The following is a 24144-nucleotide window of genomic DNA, read 5'->3' as shown; positions in this document are numbered from 1 at the left end:
AAATTAGGGATCCCCTCATGGCATACTTGGAAGAGAGATTCAGAAGAGCAGGGGGACAGGATGCTGAGTAAGGAAGGGCAGGAACAGGTGCTGGCGAGGTGAGCAGGGGTGGGCTCAGGAAGATACACACACAGTACAGGCATTTCTACCATGAACTGAAGGCAACAGGAAGAATTTTTAACAGGGAATAATTTGATTAGATTTACACAAGAGAACAATCTCTCTGGCTCCATTGTAGAGAGGAACACTGTTAAAAAAACAGGGAGATTTGCTCAGGGATTCCAGCTCAGCAGTCAGGAAAGACATCACAGTGGCCTGAATTAGGGAAGTGAAGAGCTCTGAAGATAGAGAATAGAGGATGGAGTCAGAAAAGGTAGGGGAAGTCAAACATGCAAGACTTGGAACATTTAAACATGGAAAGTAAGATAGAAGGCAAGAAAGGGAACTCTCAGGTTTCCAATTGGAGTAACTGAATGGTGTCTGTTCCCTGCAATAGCCCAATTCTGGTTAGGGGCAGAGTCTAGAGAAGGAAATTAAATGCAGTCAGAGAGGAAGAAGGGCAGGAATCTAGGTAGACCATTCACCTCTATTTTGTTGCAAACTACATATTCACATCTGGTTGAACTCAAGACCATATACACTATATAACCTGAGTAAATGAGTGTTATGTGAATTAATTTTATAATGTGAAAATCTAATGTGAATGATAGGGTTGATGCCCACAAACTTCATGCTGGGCTGGATGAAACCACCAGCTCTTGTCCTCTAGGCATATTCCACAAGAAGACCCGGAAGAATGAAAGATGTGAAGGTGAGACTGTGAACAGTCTTGATGGCCCCCAAATCCAGCATCCTGTTCAGTCCTAAAATCTCTCAGAGATTGTCCTATTCCATATAAGCATCTGGTTCCGATTGACTTTAATGGGATTCCCTTACAAACCACAGATTCTAAATTATCCCTTAGTAGGTATAGCATTTATAGGAGACATATTACTTTATTCTGAATACCCTTTGGGCACTATTACACTAAATTCTGACAAGAGCAGAATTCAGAATATGATCATCTAGTATGAGAATGCCACTGTTCACATGCTGATTGCTTGTAAGTTACAGAAAATAGGTATTTGTAAGAATTTTTTAAAATAAAAAAAGATATATAATTTATGCTAAGAAATATCAAACATTATATTCCTATTGTTTTAATTTTATTTTGTTTCGTTTTGGCTTAATCCAAAGGCAAGTCATTTTTGCTGGGAGGAAAGGATACATTTTTTTCCCCAGGTCTGGAGATTAAATGATTTAGTAGGCATCCCACGTTCAACTAACAAAAGGGGGATTTGCATATGAACTTGTTTCTGCAAGAAAACACATTTAACATGTTCATAGTTCATGGGAATTCTCTGTATCAATGGCAGCTCCTTCTGGCCATCTCCTTCTTTTTTCTTCTTCTTCCTCCCTACAGGTCACTGGATTGAAACTATCTCAGGACCTCGATGATCTTGCCATCCTCTACCTGGCCACAGTTCAAGCCATTGCTGTAAGACACTTTAATGTCATTTTTAAGGAAATTTAGGATTATCAATGTACTCGGAGACACAAGCCTCCCAAGATACACCAGATGCTTTTGTGACAGAGTTTCTTAATTAAAGGAGAACTTGCCAAAAAGAGATGCCGGTATTTCTGGAAGGAAAAGTTGATAAAGGTCTTTGCTTGATTTGCTAATAAGCTTACATAGTGAAACTGAAAGGAGTTAAAGTCTTTGAGCATCATGCCCCCTCCCTTCCTTTCCCACCGCCCACTTTGCCTTATCTAAAGTTCATCTAATCCTCCCATCACCAAGCACTTTCTTAATACTTAGGTTTGTCCAGGTGCCATGTGTATACAGCAGAGAACAGAACTTTCCAACTACTGAAGGAATATGCCTTCTTTGATGCCACTACATAGGAGTATGGAATCAGCCAACTTGATTAAATAGTCCTTTCAGATTATATACCTCTTAATTGTGTTTTCCTGAAGCCACTCCTTATTGATTTAATAGTTTGGCCACTTCAGTGAAGTTAGTCACACTATTTTTTGCATAGCTACTTGGTCAAAAAGAGATGGTTCTGCCACCTATCAAACTGCAGGAAGTGAACACTACGACGAAAAAGGAAAACCTACATTAGTAAAGACAATTATTTACTACTCTTTTTTTAAGTGATGATGATTATGTATTATTAATACATAATAGAATTTGGGGGAATTTATTATATACCAGGCTCTATGTCAAATACCACATACCCATTATCTGATTCAACCTTGTAAAAGTAGATATTATAGTCCCCATTTCACAGATTAGAATCTAAAGCCTCAGTGTTGATCAGGGCAACATAGCCAGTGCATGGCAGAGCTGGAAGGGGAAGGCATACAACTAGATACAGGAAGTATTGAGGAACATTTATTTTCTAACTTGTTAACGTTATTATATGAAAAGTCTTTTAGCAAAATGAGTCACTTACATTAAAGTGAATAATTTTGGAAAATCAAAGCTGTGTAATGCTCAGTTTTGTGAGCATACTGCTAAGAGGTAGATGTGAAGGACAAGGTCAAACAGATTGGGCTCAGGGTCCTCACCTCTTAGTGGTAATGACTATGACCTCTTGGGAACTCCAACTCTGTACCAGGCACTGCAGTCTTACTCTGTGACTTAGGACTGTAACCCTATATGTCAATGGTATTGTCCTCATTTTACAGACAAGGGGCAGGCTATTTGCCAGGGTCACACAGCTCATGCATGGTAGCTGGAATTTGAACCTCTCTCCGTGTCACTCCCAGGCTCCTGCTCTTTCTACTTTACCACGCTGTAATTTTCTTTGATCTATTTGTAAAATCTACTTGGATAAAATAAACATTCTGGCATTCCCGAGAATAGTTTTGACTTAACACATATTAGAAAACATCATTAATTTGGCCCGGATTTTCTCACAGAGGTCCCTTTCCCAGTAAGAACATTGCAGCAGAAGTTCAAGAATTTGAAAGTGAAGTTAAACATAATGTAGGCTGGAGAGAAAAAATAAAGAGTGTGCCTTAGTGTATTTAAGTGACTGTTTTATTTTGCCCATTGTCTTAATGATCTTTGTAAATCATGAAAGAAAAGTATTTTAGGACAGATTTCTCCATAAGGTTTTATTATGGACTCAGTTGAATTGGGAGGTGTCTTTTGCAAAAGGATCTGAGTGTGCTGATCTTTTAGGCAAAACTGTGCATCTTAATGAAGCAGTCTGACAACAGATATTTTCCCATAATTTCCACCTTGAAAAAATTGGTTTTGTTTCCTTGGTCCTGAATATTGCCTTAGTACCTATTTGTCATTAATAAATTCAATTAATTCCTCTCTGTAGTTAAACCCATGGTTGGTATTTTATAGGAATGGAATGAAGTGAAAGAGAAAAATTAGCTCAAGACTGTGCAAAACTCTCCATGCAATAAAATTCTTGCTCATGCTTCATTGAAAGACCTGTCAACTACCCAGTTCATCCATAGCCTGTTCATCTGTAGTTTTCTTTTCAGAAAAGGCCCTTAAAAAGTACTATTTGCATTTGAAGTCTCTTGATTTGCATTCGGTTCTGTACATTCTCAGTGGAGTAGCCTAATTTTAATTTAAATTTCTCAGTGAAAACATTTTTTCCAGAAAGGTGAGCACAAAATCATTGTGGCACAAAGCCCTTTGGTGGGGCATTCCAGGAGGTAGAGCAGTACACTGTGGAGTCTGGGAGTCTGGGATACCAGAAGGGAATGCCCTGTAAGGAACCACCAGACTGGGAAGTTCCAGTCAACCAGGCCACACAGGGGAGCAAGGCTGTCACAGCCCCTCCAGGGAGTGCCTCTTGTTCAGGTTCTTCCTCTGCTTTTCCCAGGAAATATGATTTGTCTTACTCTTGACTTAGGCCTGTTAATCATGTGGCTCCACCTCCCTGGTTTTAGAAATATCAGTTTCGCACGGTATTCCCACGCAAATTGGGAAGTAGCTATACTTCTTCCCATATAGACATATTGTTCTTAGGGAAATTACATAACTCCTAAGCAGGGTAACAATGTGCAGTATGCGAATTTGTTTTACCATTAGCAATGGCATGAAAGGGCCTAGCAGAGTGCCTAGTATATGGCTAATCACCAGAAGAGTCCTCATCCATAAACACGTTTACCGGTACTCCAGCCCAGCTTCCTAGAGCAGCAAGCTTGTAACTTAGATATTACTGTTTTATCAAGTCTCAGACCACACTTTTTATTTCTTTTCACATTGTCGTTTTTTATATTCCATAGAATTTTTAACTGAATGAATATGGTATTATTATTACTATTTAACAAACAAGAAATGAGTCTTAGAAAGATTAGATAATGAGAAATAAGTGAAATTCCTGAAGGACAGCTCGGTTTTTGTTTTTTGTTTTTTTTTTTTAATACTAAATTAAAAACTGCTGCTCTTAGCTGTTAAGGATCCATGCCCCTAGAGCAGTCCAGACTTACCTGGAATCTATGGGCATCAAATGATCCCTGGAGGACCTAAAGGCATCTGTTGACCCCCTGAAGTTATGTTTAGTACTACTTTGTGTGTGACTTTTTTTATCTGGGCAGGTCAGTAGGTTTTATCATGTTCTCAGTGGGGTTCATGACCCCCCAAAAAGCTTAAGAAAGAACATCTGGGGGTAATCAGCCATAGTCAATAAGCAGGATCTGGTCTTATGCAGTACAACGTGTTTTAACTTTCTAAACACACACCATCTGTGGATTATCTTTGGAGGCCCAGGTTTCACCTAATCCATATTTTTAACAGATTCCTGAGTACCTTCAGCAAACCCTGAAGACCTCTGGGCAGGAACTGCTGTGCCCTTTGCTCATGACAGCCCTGTCCCTCTTGATTTGCTTCAAATCAACTGAGGTTTCAAACCAAGTGACCCCAGATCACCCACTGACCTCTCTCCCCCTTAGAGGCACCCCTGCCCAGGGGAGTCAGCATTCAAGCAGCCTGGTCAAAGGAGGCAGCTGCACTTGCCCTACACCCACCCCTGGGGTCTGAGGTGAGGCTATGGCGTGCTGACTGCCCAAATCTGGGCCTTCTTCTGATCTTCTTACCCTCAAGCTAAACTTCCTCTTCTCTATGTATTGGGTACCAACTGCTCAGTGACACTCACACTCTTATCAAAAGCCATGACAGTGGCTTCTATCTTCTCTCCAGCCAGATTGGCCTTCTTGGTGACTCCCCATCTGGAACCTTGCACTTGGGCCTTTGGATCCTCCATCTTCCTATCTCCCTGACCTGTTCCTCCCTCCTCCTCAGCAATTCACTCCCATGGTCACACCTAGGATTTACCATCTCCCAGGATTGCTCAGACTTGAAACATTTCAAGGACTCTCTAGCCAACAAAAAATCCTCTTTTACATTTCTCTCCTGAGTCACCCTCAAATATCACCATGTGGCTGCTTCCTTAGGGTCACATTCCAGTTCATCTTCTTGTTTTTAATCCTTATTCAAAATACCTTATGAATTTTGAACTTCTAGTTTTTTTTGAATTTTCAAATGAATTATCATCCTCAACTATTTGAATAACCTAGCCAAAAATAAAGAATTGTACATTAAAATTCACTCCCATATTCCTAAGTTGTATAGTAGAAGAGTAGTCCTCTTCTCAAACTGTATTGGTTTTTACCAAATTTAATAAACTGTACAAGACAGGAATAAAGGTAATTCACATCAGGAAGATAGTGGGACAGAAGGTCTGAGATATAAGAACTGAATTGAAAAGGCAGTGAAACCCTGAGCCAGCCAGAGTGTGTGTTTGCCACAGAAGACTGACTGGAAATGGATTCTGGTTCCAGAAGCCTCATTATTAGAAAACTATTACCTGGTTTCAGGTGATAACAAAGGTTTCAGCCTTTGTCAGTGTAAGGTTTACATTCTTGATGAAATTAGAGCCCTCTTTTCTTGGCCCTACTACTGGATCCCTAGGCACATTTTTTTAGGGAAAAAAAAAAAAACAAAAACCTCTTTAGTTCCCCTTTAGTTAAAGAGGACTGATCCGGGTGCCACCAGCTCTGTTCATTTTGGAGCAACATTGAAATCACTCCATTCCAGTATGGCATAGAGGCCCAGGCCACAGTAGATTCTCATCAAATGTTTGAGTGAGCTGCATTAATATTAATTGTGCTAACAATGTCAACTGTTTTTGTTAGTGTCATGTAACTACTGATAAAAGTAAATGCTATAGTAATTGAGAGGGTTTTGGAGTCAGGCAGGCCCAGGTTGGAATCCCCCTCTGTGAGCAATTAACTGTGTCCCATAGGCAACACAGGCTCTCTAAGTCTGAGCTTTCTGAGGCGGTGTGTGCAAAGCTATTGGTGCAGTGTCAAGCAGGGGGAAAACACTTAGCAAATGTTCCTTATCATTTACTTTTGCTACCATACTAATGGTTTCTTCTGCTTTTCCCTTTAAGTTTGGGACCCGCTTCATTATAGAGGCCATGGAGACAGCAGGACACTCCATCAGTACTCTTTTCTTGTGTGGGGGCCTGAGCAAGAATCCTCTTTTTGTGCAGATGCATGCAGACATTACTGGTAAGTCTGGGGAGGAAGAGAGAAAGTCATTTTAGGCTTGGCAGCCATTGGACATCACCAAGTGCTGGGCAGGTTGAAAACAGGAGGATATGGGTGACGGGTCAAGTTATTAAGATGACTCTGAAGATTTATGTTCATCATAGGGAAATTGACTATTGAATGAGATGAGAGAGGTCAGTAGGAGCTAGATTTTGATTCCAGCATTTACTCCACAATTTTGAGTACCTCTTATGATTTGGGCATTGTAGGCAATATTGAAGATACAAATATGAAGAAAGACATAATTCTTGCTCTTACAGAGCTCAGGATCTATTGAGGAAGACAAAGAACAAATAGACTCATTAAACAAAATGTTGAAGAACTTCTGAGTGAGTAAATCATAGGATATTTTGAAAACCCAGTGGGAACTTTGCCCAGTTTTGAACCTGTGACAGTGCAGGCCAATGTGATCTAGAAGAAGTGATTAGAAAGATGCTGTGGGAACTGGGACCTGGCCACAAACTGGGAATTTGAATCTAAGGAGCCCACCATCCTTAGATGCCTTCTCAGCTCATCAGAATCCAGAATCATAACACAGATGGAGGGAATCCAGAGTAATGGGCTGAGCCCTTTGTGACAAGGAAAGACAGTGGCAGAGCAATTTCTTAGTAAGTGCCCCTGGGACCCAGGGAAAGGGCCCTACTGACAGGAGATTTGCTGATGGCATAGAGGCAGGCCTGCACTCCCATTTCTCTGGACGCAGTACCCACACCTCTCTTGCTCATTCTCCCCTAGTGTCTCCTAAAGCATCCCTGGGAGGGCCAGGCACTAGAACATGGAGAGGGGAGGGAAATAGGGGAGGGTTGTACCCTTCCCCAGCCTGATATCATCCTACTCTACCATGGCCTTCATCATGACCCTCTCTGGCCCCTGTTGCCTGGGCTACTTTTCTCTGACAGCTGAGCAAGTCAAATCTCTGAGCTCACTCAAATCTCTCACCTCCTCATATCCTGTTTCTCCTCCAGGCCATGCAGATTCCTGCAGAAAAGAGCTTTATCTAATGTGATAGACACTGTTGATCCCTATACACTCTAAGAGGAAGCTCAACAGGCTAATTATCCCCATCTTTGAGATAAGTAGACTGAGGCACAAATTAGAAAACATTTGATAAAAATGTATAGTCTAAGAGTAGACCTATCAGGTTGGGAAGTGTAGAATTTACTTCCATTTAACAAGTTCCTACTATGTGCCAGTGTGAATCACCCTATAAACATTTGATCCTCCCATAACATGGAAATTAGAAAATAGACATTACGCACAAACCATTGAAGATGGTAGATTTGAATTAAGTTGACTTTTCCAAAGTCAAACAGCCAGTAAGGGATGGGTCAGGAGGAGTGTAATTTGGTTATGTCTGTACCCACCATCCCCTCTGCTGCTGACCCAGGTTTCTTGACTTTTCTGGTATAACCATTTGATGATGATCCCTTTACAAAGCTGTTCAAAACCTGTGGAAATGGACCATAGAGAGTGGCTGGAAGACTGAAGCACAAAGAGGAAAGACTAGAAAAGGGGCCCACATTACCTAATTTTCCCTGGGAGAGTAACCATGACCATGTTTTATCTAAAAATCAGCTGATTGGTTCAGTGAAGGTTCAGACTTAAAACTTGGTTTATGATCTTCCAATTTCCAGCTTCAAATAGCCAAAAACACATCTACCTGGATGTAGGAAGGAAGATAGAAGTCAGGTTTGAGTTAACATATTGCTCAATGGAATGAGGAAATCAGGGCCCCTGAAAGCAGGCAATCCAGAGTGACCAGGACACTGTCTCGACACTAGTTCCAGCCTTTGTGAAAACGGGTCACCTTCTAAGCATGATACCCTGAGCTGACTCAGAAGCAAGGCCTGCAGCCATTTCACTGAAAGTTCGGCTTTGGAAACTGCTCTTCTCCAGACTGCTGAATGAAAAGGCTGTTAATCATTGTTTGGATTCAGATTGAAACTGGACCCTTTGTCTCTAACTATGCACCAGTTACAGTTATAGACAAAGGGACCTTTTCTTTGGCCTGAAATTCCTCTGCTTTTGGAAGCCTGTGACTGACAAGTGATGGCAAAGTGCATCTGCCTTTAAATGCTTTGGGTTCTGCTAAACTCATTAATGCATCAGATAAAATAGTTCACATTCCAGGCAAGGCCCCCCTCTTCCTCTCCTTTACCCAGCACTCAAAAAAAGGAACACATTTGCATTTGTCCCTGTAAAAGGCCCTGAGAACACAGTGGCCATACACATCAGCCTGTGGATAGGTAGTGCATTTGGTGCTTTTAAACATTGTGATTGCTCTAATTTTCCTACCAAGAAAGATTTAGAGAGGACATGGTACATGATGCTCAGAAATACATGTGAAAAATCACCGTAGAATTTGCAAGATTCTTTGGAGATGGTTCAGAGTGGTGGAAAGAACAACAAGCCAGGACTGTGACTCAGGACCAGTTATTTTACCTCTGTGAGCCTCAGTTCCCTCTTGTGGAAGACAGAAACGTTATCATCTCTCTCATGTAGATCGTGCTGAGGGATAGATATGTCAATGCTTGGGAGTTGGTTAACAATGAACTCTGTGCCTCATTCCCAGTAGAATCCGTATCTATGACATCACTTCTCCCCTCCAGACAGCCCCACACCAAACGGAAGAAGGGATGGTAGAGAAAAAGCAATTTAATATATTTTTTTTTAGCAAAATCTTTCCTGTGTTAGGAACAGCATGCTCTATGGGGCTTTGCCAGCTTGGGAAATGCCAACACTGGGAAGAATCTCTTGGTGCCCCGGCCACTTAGTTAACTATGGTTTCAAGAAATACTTGGTGTGTACTAAGTAATTGTAGGTTTTCCCCCAGTGACTTGGGACTAAATGTTCCTTCTTCTAAACTTTGTTTTTAGTACTGACAGTATCCATTGGGGGTTTTCCTCTTCCTGTCTTACTCATTATTTTAATCATTTGTTCATTCATTTATTCACTGCAATGCATTCTCTGAGCACACCAGCCTGTCAAGTGCTGTGCTTTACAACATGGGGATGCAAAAAGAGAATGATGCCCTATGGAGGGTTTTGTTATAAAACAGAAAAGGTGCTCATCATGGTCCTGTGACCAATGTGCAAAAGAGTAGAGTGGGAACCCAGAGGACAGAGTTGTCAGGGTCATTCAGGTCCAGGCAGAGAACAGATGCACACTCAAGTCGGGTTAACTGGAGAAAAACTGAATAAGGGATCAATTTACAGAGGTGTGAGCAGAGGTTAGGGAGACCTGGACCATCAAGAAGTCCCCTGGGGCAGCCAGCAGTGTTTCTACCCCTGAGCTTTCAGGGTTAGAGAGTTCCAGGGAGCTAGTGGTATCTAGAAACTGAGGGTCATATGAAGAAGGTGGCCCAGCAGAAGTCTAGTCAAGGGTGTTGCCAGAGGACAAAGCCCATCTTTCAGGGCTCAAAGCAAGTGGGGAGATATGTGGAGGAGGTAGGATTGGTCTGAGACAGATGGAAGCAATCGGTTGTTTTACCCAGGGTAGAAGGATGAGGAGAAATATCACAGACAGGGAAACTTCAAGAATCATTACAGCTAATGTTAATTTAGTGCTTTCTCCAAGCCAAGCACTAGGTGCCTTACTTTCAACAGCACTTTTAATTCTCACAGCAACCCTAAGCTGGAATTTGAATCCCATTTTGAAACACACACACACACACACACACAAAGAGAAGTAAGGATCACACAACGAAGTTGGTGAAGAAGCCAAAGTTCAAACCCTGACAGTCTGGCCCTGCAGCACTTTGGGCTGCAACCTGAGAGCTAATAGGGGATTCATTAGATTCACTCTGGTCTCTGGTTTCCAAGGGGAGGGATTTGGGAGTAGTTTCTCCCTACCCAGACATAGGGAAATTTTGGCAGGGAAAAGAGGGGCTGGGAGACAAATGGTGTTTGCGGGTGCAAGCTTCTAAAAAGTCCCAGGTCAAGGGAAAAGTCTGAATGGCAGGCTCATATTATACCCCCATCATTCCTGGGATTCTGCAAAGTTCTACAGTGCCCTCTCCTGATTGGGCCATTATCACCCTTCATTGTGGCCTGGTGTTCATCCTTTCCTTCTAGATGGCTGACAGCAACCTGCTCTGCCCTTCCCACTATTGCACTTGCAGTCCAGGTGAAGTACAGGTAGAGTCTTTGCTCCCCATCCACCTAATTCTGACAGTGCCAGCCACTATTTCTGCAGAGTTTACCATGGGCCAGGAATTGTGCTGTGCCCCATGTGTATGCCCTGTTGTTTACCCTCAGAGTGCACCTGTGTGCTAAGTCTTATCCCCATTTCACATGGGGAAACCAAGACTGCAGAGTTTAAGGAGATTGCAGAAGGACTCGGTGGAATCAGGAAACAAACCCAGGTCTGAGCTTTTCCCAGAGCCCACTCACCTGAGCTTACAGCAGACTGGTATTTCCAGGTCTTCTGGGAATTCTGCTCCCTGGTCCCTTTATGTGGTGGCTGGGCAGCTGACCCAGCCCTGGAGAAAGGCAGTGAATTAGGAATGATGTGACAAAGAGGAGTGTATAGCAGAGAAGTCTTCCCTGATAAGAGACGGTCTTTAGAAAAATAGCTCTCACGTGCTGAGTAGAGGAAGATTTCATTCCAGAACTTACCTCTGTGGCATTTGCTGCCATCTCCCGATAAGCAAATATATATGGTAGGTACTGTTTTAATGTCTTATTTTTAAGCCCTATGATATGGGTAGAATCTGAAACCCACTTTGGAAACTGAGGTAGAAAAAAGTTAGACAACTTGCTTAGGGTCACACAGTGAAGTCAGTAAAGAAGCTGACAATTTAGAATCCTGAATTATTTGTATTAGTCTTGACCCCCTGTTGAACCCTCTGGGAGTTGGTATGTGGAGGCTTCTTCCTGCCTGATGGTCCCTTACTCACCCTTCAAATGCCTGTGTAAGCCCCATGTCCACAATGATCACCACTACCCCAGAAATTCTTACTCTTGTAATTTAATCACTCTCCATGTAGGAGATACTGTCTAAACACCAGGAATATAGCTGTAGACCAGACAAAGCCCCTGCCGGCAGAAAGCCCGAATTCTGGCATGGGGAACAAGACACTAGACAACATAATACAATATAGGCTGGAAGATGAGGAAGAAAGAGGGAGGAGGTGAAGTGAGGGTACATTGTCATTTTGAATCCCATGCCCCAGGCTCAGTGGGAAGGTTATGTTTACATGAAGAAGGGGAGAAGGTGGTTACCATGTGGGCATCTGGAAGGACCTAGAAGCATATTCAGGAAACAGCCAGGAGGCCAGAGTCATATGGCTGGGAGGAAAGGAGAAGATCAAAGTGACAAAGTAAACCTAGACCCTGGAGGAAAGGCTTTTTCAGACAATGTCAGTGCACTGAGAAAGGGAAGAAGCCACTGGAGAGCAGAATCCCACCCTCTCTTGCTACTTCCCTTCTCTTAGTACATCTCAGTCAGAGAACCAGCCCCCAGCATGACCTGCTTCTCTTTCTCATCCATCTCCCCTCTGAGATCTGAACAACAGACACTGTCTGATTCATCTCAAGCTTCCCTGGGCCCAACAAAGCAGTAACATACATTTGTTGAGCTGAACTTGAACCAAATGTCAGGTAGCAGCTGGAATACCTGGGCTGTGAGGTCTCCAGAGCTGATACATATGGTGTGGGATCTCCTGAGGCTCTGGGCTATTGTACCAGCAGGCACAGCCAGTGAAACCCTTTAGAACTGGGTAATTCTGGGGAACAGGGGCTGGGGGTCCTGGGAGGGCTGCTGCTGGGGTTGCCTGCTGGCTCTCCACACTACCCCCACCCTGCTCCCTAACCAAGGTGTGGCCTTGTTCCGCACAGGCATGTCTGTGGTCCTGTCGCAAGAGGTGGAGTCTGTTCTTGTGGGAGCTGCTATTCTGGGTGCTTGTGCCTCGGGGGATTTCACTTCTGTGCAGGTATGTGAGGACCTGGGGGCGGGCCTTGATCCCTCCTCTGTCTGAGGCTGATCTTCCTCTTGACAGCAGCTCTCATCTTGCAAAACACACACAGGATATAATTAAGAAATGATAGGTTGCAGCCAGGGAAATCACAAATGCTTCCAGCTTCAGACATATTTATTGCAGCTTTCATTTGACTTGGCTTCTGTTGGTGTTGGTTCTGTTTTTCTGTTGGTTTTCTTTTTTCTCCTTTAAAATGGCTCTTAAATTAAGTTTTTAAACTTCCCCCTTGATAATTTTTCTTTGCACAATGGAAACAGGTAAGACTCAAATGGTTTTTTGTGCATACTTCAAATTTTGTTTTTGTTTATTTCAATCTTGTCACTTTCCAAATAGATACGAGGCCTCTGTCAATAAGAAACACAGGGAAAAAAATGTTAGAAAAGAATTAAAAAGGGAAATAAGGAACAAAAATATAGGAAGAAAGAAACAATTTGGTGGCTGTGATTGAGTACATAATTTGGCTTTGAGCTTCCTGGCAGCCAAGACAAAAAAAAAAAAAAAAAAAAAAAAAAGAATGTATGATTAGTTGCGTAATTCTTATTTTCAGAAGGAGGAAACATACTAATTTCTCAGAAGACACAAAGTTTTTTCTGCCACCAAATTGCATAAGACGTTGCACGTATGGGGCTTTGTGGATAGAGTCCAAGTCTAACTAAAATAGTAGAAAATGGGTGAAAACTGAGGATACTGGAGAGGCTAAGAGCAAAGGCTCTGTGGTTGGACCTGGGCTCGGATCCTAGCTGGATAGTGTCCTAGCTCTTGTGACCAAACCACTTTGCAGCACACACCTGCACTTCTTTATATACTTTAGACTTCATGACAGTAGCTTGTTGTGAGTTCATTCTATGGGTCACATGCTTCCATTAGTCTCCACGTAGCTCTATTATCCCCATTTTATATTTGAGGAGCCAAAGGTATAAAGACATGGCTTAGCTTCACATGAAGCAGCCAGGAAAGGCTGGAATGGAGAAGTCTGGCTCCCAGGTCTCAGTGGAGAGTTCAAGAGATATTTGTTTAGCAGTTAATATGAGAACTTAATGACTTCCCCACAGTCTCAGGGTTAAGGCCAAAAGCCAGGTTTTCCACTAGTAGCCCAGTAATTAGAATTTCGTTTACTGTGACCCTCTTCTGTGCCTGACTATAACCTCCTGACACCTGTAATGTCCTTCGTGGGCCATAAAGACTGATCAACAGATCCAGGAAGCTTACAAAACTTAAGGGCAGACTGTTAGATACAAAAGCCTCTTTCTACAATCCATGCTTTTTGTAATACATTTTGGGAAAGGTGGTATGCTACACACTGTTCTAGCCTCTGGAATTGATGACTCCAAAATCTCTCTCTAAGGAACAGACTGCATTTAAGAATACCTAATAGACTTTAACCAAAGCCATTAAAGAAAATGGGTACAATTGAATTTCCAATGTTTTCTGGTTTCACTAATTCTCTCTCAAAAAACATCACATGGAAATTTTATTTACTGTTGAAATATTAATGGATTGTCAATTGTTATTATTATAATGTATAAACTTTAGAAGCTGTCTCACAACTAGAGGTCTTGTTCTTCTTGGGATAAATTATAATAGTTAAATCAAAATAATAGTGATGTTTATTAAGGCACTTCATAACCCCCAAAGTGATAGTATTTAGAGAGGAGATTTTGAAAGAGAATTAAATGAGATCATGAGGGCAGAGCCCTGATTCCAAGGGTTAGTGGCCTTATGCAAAAAGATATCAGAAAGTTTGCTCTTACTCCCTCAGAATTTGACTGTGTAAACCAAAAGAGCACCCTCACCAGAGCCCAATAATGTTGGCACGCTGATTTCAGACTTTGAACCTCTGAAACTGTGAGAAAATAAATTTCTGTCATTTAAACAACAATTCTTGATATTTTGTCCACTAATATCTCAACATTAATATTTCTAAGACACCTCTTGACAATCTCCGTGCCTGAGACAGATCATTCTATCCTTGTATTATAGATAAGAAAACTAAGGTGCAAGAACATTCTAATTATTTACTCAAGGCCACACAGTTAGTAAGGGTGGAAGCATCATTGAAATGGAAGTCTCTGTGGATCTATACCCTATGTTAATCCTCATTCTTTTTCTAAACTGTTTGATTTTTTTCCTTCTTTCTTTAAAATATTTTCTTGGCTTTTTTAAAAAAATATATTTTTAGTTGTAGATGGACATAATATCTTTATTTATTTATTTATTTATTTTTACATGGTGCTGATGAGGATTGAACCCCGTGCCTCACACATGCTAGGGCTACAGACAGAACCAGGGCTTCCAGTTCCAAGAGTTCCATGATATCCTCCTTTAATTAGAAACTGAGCTCAGTTCTGCACTGGCATCTTTGCTACAAGAGATTTGCTGTTACTCTTTGGAACAGAATCTAAGATACGGTATATTTGGACTGGTGACTTGAGTAGCAGCTGCAGGGTTCAAAGCATCTTAAAGACAAGCTCATGTCTCCTACTCAAGCCAAGGAAGTAGGTGCCTGTTCTGATTATTTTCAGGTTATCCTGTAACTCAGCAAAGGGAGCCCCTGAATGAGAAAGGTCCAAGTTGTATCTGTCATCATTTACCTGCCTCAATCCCTACAGTCTTGACTCAGTGCTTTCTTATACATCCTCAAACAGTATCACCTGTCCTCTCCAGGTACTTGTTTTGTTTGTTTGCTTTTAAATATCTAAATAAGAAAAATTGCCACCACTAGGACTGTTAAGCTGAGGAGGCTCGAAAGTTCTGCTGTCCTCACAGGTGTAATCAACATCATTAGAATGATTATGTTTAGAACTGCTTTAGAGAAGTAAGTGTATGTATTTGGCTTCATTCACCCTTCTCAAAGAGAAGCCAACCTGTGAGCTCAGGCCTGGGGAACCAGCTCAAGATTCTGGCATGGTGAGGTAAAACAGAATTGCTTCTTCCCCAGGATTCAACCAGATCTTCAACAATCTTTTCTTTGAACTTCAAAGATGCTAGCCAGGTCTTCAGAGGACCTTCCATTCCTGACTTCAGAGAAACCAAATAATTCCTTTCAGGAACTCAACTATTACAGCAGAACTCAACTATTGTCTTGTCTGAGGTCACATGTCTAGTGGTTGAATGGAGGATTTCACTTTTTATCTAGATGGGCTGACATTGGCAATCTAAACCCGTCATATCCATTAGATGAAGGGAAGGCTAGAAGAGTTCAGAGGACACTGACTTCAGACCTACCAAAGGGGAAGCAGGTTTTCCCAATTTATTAGGCCCATGAATGGAAGACTTCAGCCAGGGGCAGAGCCCTGTGTCTTCCTTTGGTGACACCAGTGTATCAGAATGGAACCACTGTGGTAGATTTTATTAAAGCTACTGCAAACTTGTATATATGTCAAGTCCAAGGAAATCCTGAGGTTGAGGGTTTGGGACAGTGGATGGAATTTTGTGGTGAGGTGTTAGTGGGAAAGATTGGTCAAGTATAAGATCCACTACTCTTACCAACTTGGAAACATGTTGACAATTACTAGCCTTCACCTCTTGTTCTTTTTTCCACTAATATTTTCATTTTCTGGGTCTTCCTCTCTCCCCCCTGCCCTTTACTTCCCTCCTTTCCTTTTAAACATCTAATATCTTCTTACGATGACCTTTTCAAATAAGAGCCTCATGGAGGGCACTGACATAGCCATCCATCTGCACTGAGGAATAGAAGGACTAGCCATATCCTAGAGACATGTCCTGCGGGAAGCAAGTTGTCCTGTAAGTAGCTGTCAAAACTGCCTCCAAAGAGTGTAAGGACATGTCAGAGTCAGCTTCCTACTGTGGAATCAGGTCACAGCTAGGCTGTTCCCATGGTGAGAGTTCAGCTGTTTAGTAGGAGTTGGGGACAGAGGTAGCATGGATGAGAGTCTTTTCCCCCTCCTTTTATTCATGGGACTGTGAATCCATATAGTCTTGATCTCTGTGATCTTTCCATATGATCACACCCCCATTCCTGTGTCAGTGCACTAAAAACAATATCTCTGATTTTGACTATTCTGGAAAACACAATTCTGGATATGATTGGTTTCGATTGCCAATGTCAGCCCATCTAGATAAAAAGTGAAATCCTCCATTCAACCGCTAGACACTATTCTGGAAAGCCATAGCACTTCTGTAGACTCCCAAGTCCTGGAAACGAGTAAATTGGAAAAAATATAAGTTTATAAAAATGTTTATGTTTTCTAAGCAGGGAAAATAGAATGATTTTCTAATAAATGAAAGAAAAAAAAAAGTTGTTTTCCAAAAGTCATGAGAGAAAACCCAATCAAATGACAAAGAGGCAGAAATGTGAAATGGTTTTCCACAGTTCTGCTGTTTTCATGCCCCCTGCAGATGTCATTAGCATTCTGTAATTTCTTAAGAGGCAGGTTTTTTCCAAGATTATTTATACAAAACAACCTTTAACTCCAACAGTACTATTTATCTTGAACCACCATCTTCCTCTCCTACCTCCACTCCTCCAAAAAAAGCAGTGGAGGAATCATCCCAAGCAGCAAAAATCAACACAAGGAGACAATGACAAGAGACCAAACGAACTCAGCAATCATTGTAAGGGGAGTACGGTATAAAGAAATAAGCTCAGGGCTGGGATTGTGGCTCAGCAGTAGAGTGCTCGCCTAGCATGGGCGGGACCGGATTCGATTCTCAGCACCATATAAAAATAAAGGCATTGTGTTGTGTCCATCTACAAAAAAAGATTCTCTCTCTCTCTCTCTCTGAAAGAAAGAAAGAAAGAAAAAAAGAAAGAAAGAAAAGAAAGAAAGAAAGAAAGAAAGAAAGAAAGAAAGAAAGAAAGAAAGAAAGAAAGAAAGAAACTCAATTATTCAAAACACTTGCTTTCTCCCACCCGCTGTAAGCTGCCACCCCATAAACCACTGACTCCATTCGCTCCCACCATCAACTTTCCCTGTCACGTTCCAGACAGACTCCTGTGTCTCTCAGACCAATACTTGTAAGTGGCCAGTGGAGAGCCGTGATTACTCACCCTTTCTGTAATGTGTGCCCACAAGATAAACTATCCACGCTGACCGCAGTGGTCTGCCCTTGAGGCCAGTCCTTGCAAACATCCTCAGTGCTCCCTTGAAGCCTCTCCTGTCCTGTCTCCTGAAATTTACTTCACTTGGAGCCTGTCACATTCATCACCTAAGAGCTTCAGAGCCTGTGATTTTGCATATAATATCTCCCATTTTATTTTGTGAAAGTCAACTTGCTATGACTTTTTAGTTCAATTTGATTTTTGATTACTTCAAATACCTGTTTTGTAGTTTGCAGTGTAAAGCTGATTATCATGACTTCAATTTCTGGAGGTTTGGACAGACCGAAGTATATTAGGTATTTGTTGAATGTGATGTTGGTCCTAACATTCATTATATATATGTATGAAACCACCCCCGTTCTTGGTGCATTTAATTGAAGTTTGCTTATTTCTTTTTTCTTCGTCTTTTGAAATACAACTAATAATTTATGTTAATTGGCAAAAATAATAAAATTCAGTTACTATGAAGGAAAATATGAAAACAATGATTTTATTATCCTAAAATTACCTATTTTGGGTTATTTTAATAATATAAACTAATATTCTGGTTTCAATTCTTTTTGTCGTTTTATACATAATCATTTTATATTTTTTTAAATTGCAAAAATATGTTCATACAATGTGTACTATTTTATAGCTTTTTCCCCACCCCAAAACATAATAAACCTCTTTATTTATAATTTTTGTAGGCTATGTAACTTTCTACCCCATAAAACATAACATGCTTTATTTCAAGTGTCCCCAAGTCTTAAATAGTTAAGTTGTCTTCATTATTTTAAAGAATGCTGCAGCTCAAATCTCTATAGCTAAATTTTTGCACACAGTCTAAATTATTTCCATAAACTATAATTTATGGAGGTATATAATTGTTTAGTCAAAAAGTTTACCCAAATTTTAGGATTTTTATACATAGTAACAGTTTGTCCTCCTGCCAATAGTAGATGAAAATTCAAGGTTCATATTTCTTGTGTACAAGGAGACTCTTGCTGTAAATTTTAATTCCATTTAGATTTCATCCCCAGGCCTCTTATAATCCTATTCATTTCACATATGGTCCTGATATCAACTTTTTCTAGTAGCCTTTTGCCCTTTACTGCTTAAGCATGTGTTTCTGGAGACATGAGATGCTGGTTTCTAATTAAATAGATTCAAATTTCTGATTGAATTTTCTGAGTACATATCCTGTCCCATATGTCAATTTCCCATACAAAGTCAACAAAAAAACTTTGGAACAGTAATTAATAGTTTAAATAAGAATTAAATTAAGAATGTGATGTTGGTCCTGACATTCATTACACTTATTGCCATAGCTGGTTAACAGTACAGTCTCATCTTCTTAAGGATTCCATCCCCCTTCTAAAAAAAAAAAAAAGAAAATCAGGTTTTGATTTATTATAAATCTCTTGGTTCCAATTCCATTTTCAGAATAGCACCATAGATATAAACGTCAAAACATTATCTCAAAATTAGAATTCTACTTTTAGGAGATTATTTGAATATAAGATATATAACATTTGATCTTCCTGTTCCTTATAGGATTAGCCAAGAGCAGGGTCTAGTACTTTCCATCTATTGTTATTCATAGAATTACAGAAGCAGCCTAGTAGGTGTTAACAGTGTCCATTGTGCAGATGATGACCCTTGAGCACAGAGAAAAAAATTGTGTCAACTTGATTAACACAAAGTCCATCGAGCCATATCATAGTAAATATATGTCCATTGTTTGGAAATGGCATAGAGGCCATTGGGTGATGCCCAATGTAGAAACAAAAATAAGAAGAGTATCCTCTTTGGTTTGATGTTTTCTCATTCAGTTGCCTAGAAAAGATTTTGCATCAGTCTTACCAGTATTGTTTCACTTTATTTGCTTTTAATCATAATCTGCCTGCTTATATTTTAAAATGGTAGAAATTAAAAAAAAAACTATTGAAGAACTTTACTTAAAAGATACTTTTTATACTATTGCTATAAAATTAGAATAACTTATAAATAGAAGTCCATGCTTTATGAGATTAATATTCATAATTAGTATCATATCATATTAATATTCATCGTTAATATTCAGTAAATTAGATGACAGAATCCAAAATCAGGAAAGAAAAGGCCTGTAGTTAAATCAAGAACATTCTATAATTGGGAAAATAGCTCCAAAGAATGACTGCGCACACCCTCACATACATATATACGCATACATCCCACACACTACCACCACTAGGAAAAAATTTGATTCAGAGTCATGGAGAGTACAGAGTCTCATTCAAGTTTATGAAAGAATACTGGTGGCAGCATTGAGGCAATGACTAAGAAGTATGCAGAGGGAAAAAGTTTATTACAATTGCTTGCTGGAGGTATGTGATACTCTGCAATGAAACATAAGTAGTACCATTGATTCAGGACCATGAATGGTATGTCTTTCATCAGATGTATTTCAAAGAGATATGGACATTTAAAATTTTGGTTTCATGTTAAAAGTTGTTAAAGGAACTTTCCTACACCATTATCATGATTTTACGAGTGAGGAAATGGCAAGAGAGGCTAAGTGACTTTGGCTAGAAAATAATGGAGCCAGAACCCAAGTTCTAGCATACAATTCCAAAAACTATAGGTTTTTCACACAGCCACAAGTAGAAATGGACTTTCTGAGACTAAATGTCATTACATTTAAAAAATAGTTTTGAAAATAGAAAATGAGAATTTATATATATTAAAATGTTCACTGTATTCATCAAGATCCCCACAAGTAAACAGAGGGAATGTTTAATAGAATTTACAAGAGACACTATTGTAGGTGGAGCACTAGAGAAATCACATGGGAGCATTATGTTAAGCGAAATGAGCCAGACTCAGAAAGTAAAGGGTCATATATTTTCTCTCATATGTGGAAGCTAGAGAGGAAAAAAAAAGGATCTTATGAACATAGAATGGAGATCAGTATAGTAGGAGATGGGGATAAAGGGGAGGAAGGAGGGAAGAGAAAGGGGGATTACAGAAATTTTGTGGGAGAATGCAGTACTCTAGGGTTGGTACCAGCTAAGCTTGAAGAGGTGAAGGGAAAGTTGCTGGACTTCTAAACAAAGAACTGTGTGGAGCCTGCCCTGACCTCTAAGTTGAGACACTCAGGACCATCTGTGGACACAATCCCAGGCTAAGAATGATTTGTTCAAACTTGTGATAAGATGAGGAATTTGCATCAGAACATAACTCAGTTATGTCTCCCAATGTACTGTGTAGTTCAGCTGATATTTTATTCACCACAAGATGTTCTCAATGAAGGAATCAGTGTGTTGGTTTACATTCTGAGGCAGGTTTCTATGTCATTACAGATGACTCCTTTGTGGGGCACTGAACTGAGTTCTGGCTCTGCAGATAATGAAAAGCACGCTAGAGGTCCCCCCAAAGAACTCCCTTGTGCCTGCTCTCCCTTCCTGCCTTACCATCTGCTAAAGAAAAGAAAACTAATATTTTTATGTACCTACTCTAAGCTGGGCACCATGCTAGGGTACTTTAGATGATGTTTGATTCTTGCATGGTAAGTTATTCACCTTTACAGACAGGAATTGAACCCAGAAAGTATAAGTAATGTGCTCATGACAGCTAACAGGCGTCAGAACTAAAAATCAAATCCAGACCTGCCTCCAAAATCCTTGCTATTCACAATAGCTAGGCTGCCCTGGAACCATGTTTAAATTATCTGACAGTAACACCCAGGAAACAAAGTGGGATTGTGGGGCTGGGGAGTTGCTTTGTTTGGAGGCCCATGGCTGTATTAGACAACTAAGTCACAGTTCCTGAAATAGACACACCCCAACTCCCCCCAAATCAGATAGCACCATTTATGGGCACCACATTTCTCTGCTTTACAAGGCCTTTCCCAGCCCAGCCAGTTGGGTCAGAGGTAAAGTCAGTTTTTTCTAAGTAGCTCATGTCTTTTTCCATCTCTTTATAAGCCTGGGAGGTCGGGAAGAAGATGGGGAGAAAGAATTCATGAGAGGGATGCATTTCCTTAGAAATGTTATTAATTGGCTGGGCAAAACAAGAGAGGCAAATAAAATAGCTGCTCCTCACTAAGTAAAGGCATCTTCCTCCCTTATCTCATTAAAAATTAAAAGCACTCTTGGTTTAAGTAGGGCAAATTAGTAATTAAGTGCTATATAATCAACTTGTATAAACATAATATTGAAGGGGAGGCCAGATTAATCACTCCACTGGCTTGTTTGGCCCCCATTAATGTACCTTTTTCTCAGGCCCTTCCTGTGATGCCAGGATGTATTTTCTGCTGCTGGAGGTCGAGTGGGCCGCGATAGATGGGCTGACAAATGATAGTGGACTAGATCTGGAAAAGGTATACTTGTGTGTGGGCCTCCATTCAAAACAGGAAATTTTTCTCTTTTCTTCTTTAGGGTTCTTGTAGGAGCCTACATGTGACACAGGCTGTCCTACCTGGTACCAGGACAAAGAATTAAGAGTCTCAGTGTCCCAGGCCATCCCTGTCTCATAGGCAGAGTGGATCCAGACAGATCAGTTCTGAAAAAGTCTTTACTGAAGTATAAAGGCACAGACCATTTGCTTGGGCCCACATCTTGATTTCCTCTACGTCTCACCTATAAAAGATCAGATTGTAGCTATATTGTCTCACAACATGTTGTTAAGTAGACATGTTAGTACAAATATAGCAAAATGGTTTACTTAATGTTGCCCATTCTTTGTTTAAATTACAATTATTATACAATGGGATAATGGAGCATCAAAGAAGGAGTGTCTTTTGCTGTTAGAGCTTAGGAAGCCCCCCTCCCCCATTCTCCTACCCCAAGGTAGCAACTTTTGAGCTAGGCCTTGGAACTGGGGACTCTATGGCCCCAGGCCTGTGCACTTCATGTTTACAGTGGAATTCCTCCTCTCAAGGCAGAGAGAGGAAGGTAAGACTGAATGTTTACAAATCTCCACTTCCCTTGACATAGGAGATATTAGTAATAACTGTTATGCAGTAGTGTGGCAATTGCCTGGCAAGTGTGGGAAGCAGAGCGGTCAGAGGAAGTAAGCTGAGTCCATTGTAGGCAGTGTAAGAGAAAATCACATGGACAGAAGAGAAAAGAAGCCGTCCAAGTCACCCTGCTGTCCCCCAGGGGATGGTATCTCCTTGTTTTGCTAGCTAGATGAACAAAACTGGCTAGAAAAGTTCTATATGAACTAACCTCACTGAGTTGCTGCAAATCTTCAAGGAATGAAAGCACATTGGACACAATGCCTGTTATACAGTAAAAACTGATTTCCTATGTTAATTGAATACTCACAATAACCCATGGAGGGAGGTGGTAACATTGTCTCATCATATAAAGCAGAAAATGAGGTACCAAGATGTTAATCAGCTTGCCCAAGGTCATGTAGGCTCTTCATAGCAGGATGTGGGTTTAATCTCAGGTAGTCTGGCTCCAGACCCATTTTCCACATATCCTACCCCCAACCCAGAGCTTTGGAAGGTGTATGTTGCGTGCTAAAATAGGGTAGATGTCTTTCTTCCTCCTGCTTGAGAGATAGTAGGCCAAGCCTACAGTCATGGTGACCCCTCACAGGTGGGCAACTAGGCGGGCCAGAACGACTCACCATAAGTCATTAGCCCTTGGACATGATGTGCATGCTGCCACTCATACTGATCTTGGCAGTTTTGCATAAAGAACAAATAAGTTGTTTACCATTCATACACTCCTTCTATCCAGGACTTGAGCAGCTTACAATAAGTGACTAAGCATGCTATGGAACAAAACTCAAACGACAAACTATGTAGAAGAGGAAAATACACTAACTACATATACTAAAAGAGTCTTCAAACTCAAATGCCTTTAGGTGCATGGAATGATACCAGTACAGGGTAAGATGGCTTAGTTGTGTACCAGTTTGGAGAAAAATACTAGAAAGGTACTATTATTGGCACTGAAAGAACTTTCTAAGGACTTTGAAACAGACTGTTTTATCCCAAATGGTGGGTGCCAAAACAAACCAAACATCTATGGGACTGATTTGGTCTGGGGGTCTCTAACCTACTTTGATGATGCTTTAGGCAGCCATGGCAAAACTGGGAACTGAGTCCTGTTGTGTGGTGTTCACAGAGTCACAGAAGTATACCTCTTCTTTTAAGAGATGACATTTTTCCTGGTACCAAGTTCTAGAATTGTCAATTATTTCGACATTAACCTAGAAATCCTTCCTTGGAACTTCTATAGAAAAAGGGGAAGAGTTTGTTACATAGGAACTTGTTGAAAATCCAGAGCATGACATTGAAATTTGGTTTCAGGTCAAAAAGAACCTGGGCTTATAAATTTCTGGAGTTGTAACTTAGCCCCAGGGTAGAGCTGAGAATACCAGGTTTGGGACATGGAGAGCATGTCTCTTCACCTCTCTTGCCTGAATATTCCTTCCTGCAGCCAGCTTTACAAACAAAGCTGTGTCACTGACCCAGGAGTGTTTTAGAGGACCTCAG

General features: G+C 40.8%; 1 protein-coding gene across 27 annotated transcripts in view; it reads left to right on the top strand.

Moving 5' to 3' along the window:
* Nucleotides 1–24144, top strand: part of Fggy (FGGY carbohydrate kinase domain containing) — a 415454-nt gene that overhangs the window by 311062 nt on the left and 80248 nt on the right. For 23 of the 27 annotated variants that reach the window (XR_007351974.1, XR_007351976.1, XR_007351975.1 and 20 more), the window contains 3 exons: nt 1463–1537; nt 6471–6591; nt 12468–12562. Coding sequence is in view for 22 of the 27 variants with exons in the window: in XM_048815295.1 (XP_048671252.1) it covers nt 1463–1537; nt 6471–6591; nt 12468–12562 (291 nt within the window). In the remaining 5 variants the exon portion in view is untranslated. Of the gene's footprint in view, nt 1–1462; nt 1538–4968; nt 5077–6470; nt 6592–12467; nt 12563–15129; nt 15157–22069; nt 22360–24144 lie in introns of those variants that run through there. The other 4 variants (XM_048815289.1, XM_048815294.1, XM_048815282.1 and 1 more) reach the window with 4 other exon arrangements.

The sequence above is a fragment of the Marmota marmota genome, unplaced genomic scaffold (assembly GCF_001458135.2).
Source record: "Marmota marmota marmota unplaced genomic scaffold, marMar, whole genome shotgun sequence".
NCBI lineage: Eukaryota > Metazoa > Chordata > Mammalia > Rodentia > Sciuridae > Marmota > Marmota marmota.
Note: the sequence above shows the minus strand (reverse complement) of the source record. Positions and strands in the feature narration are given on the sequence as shown.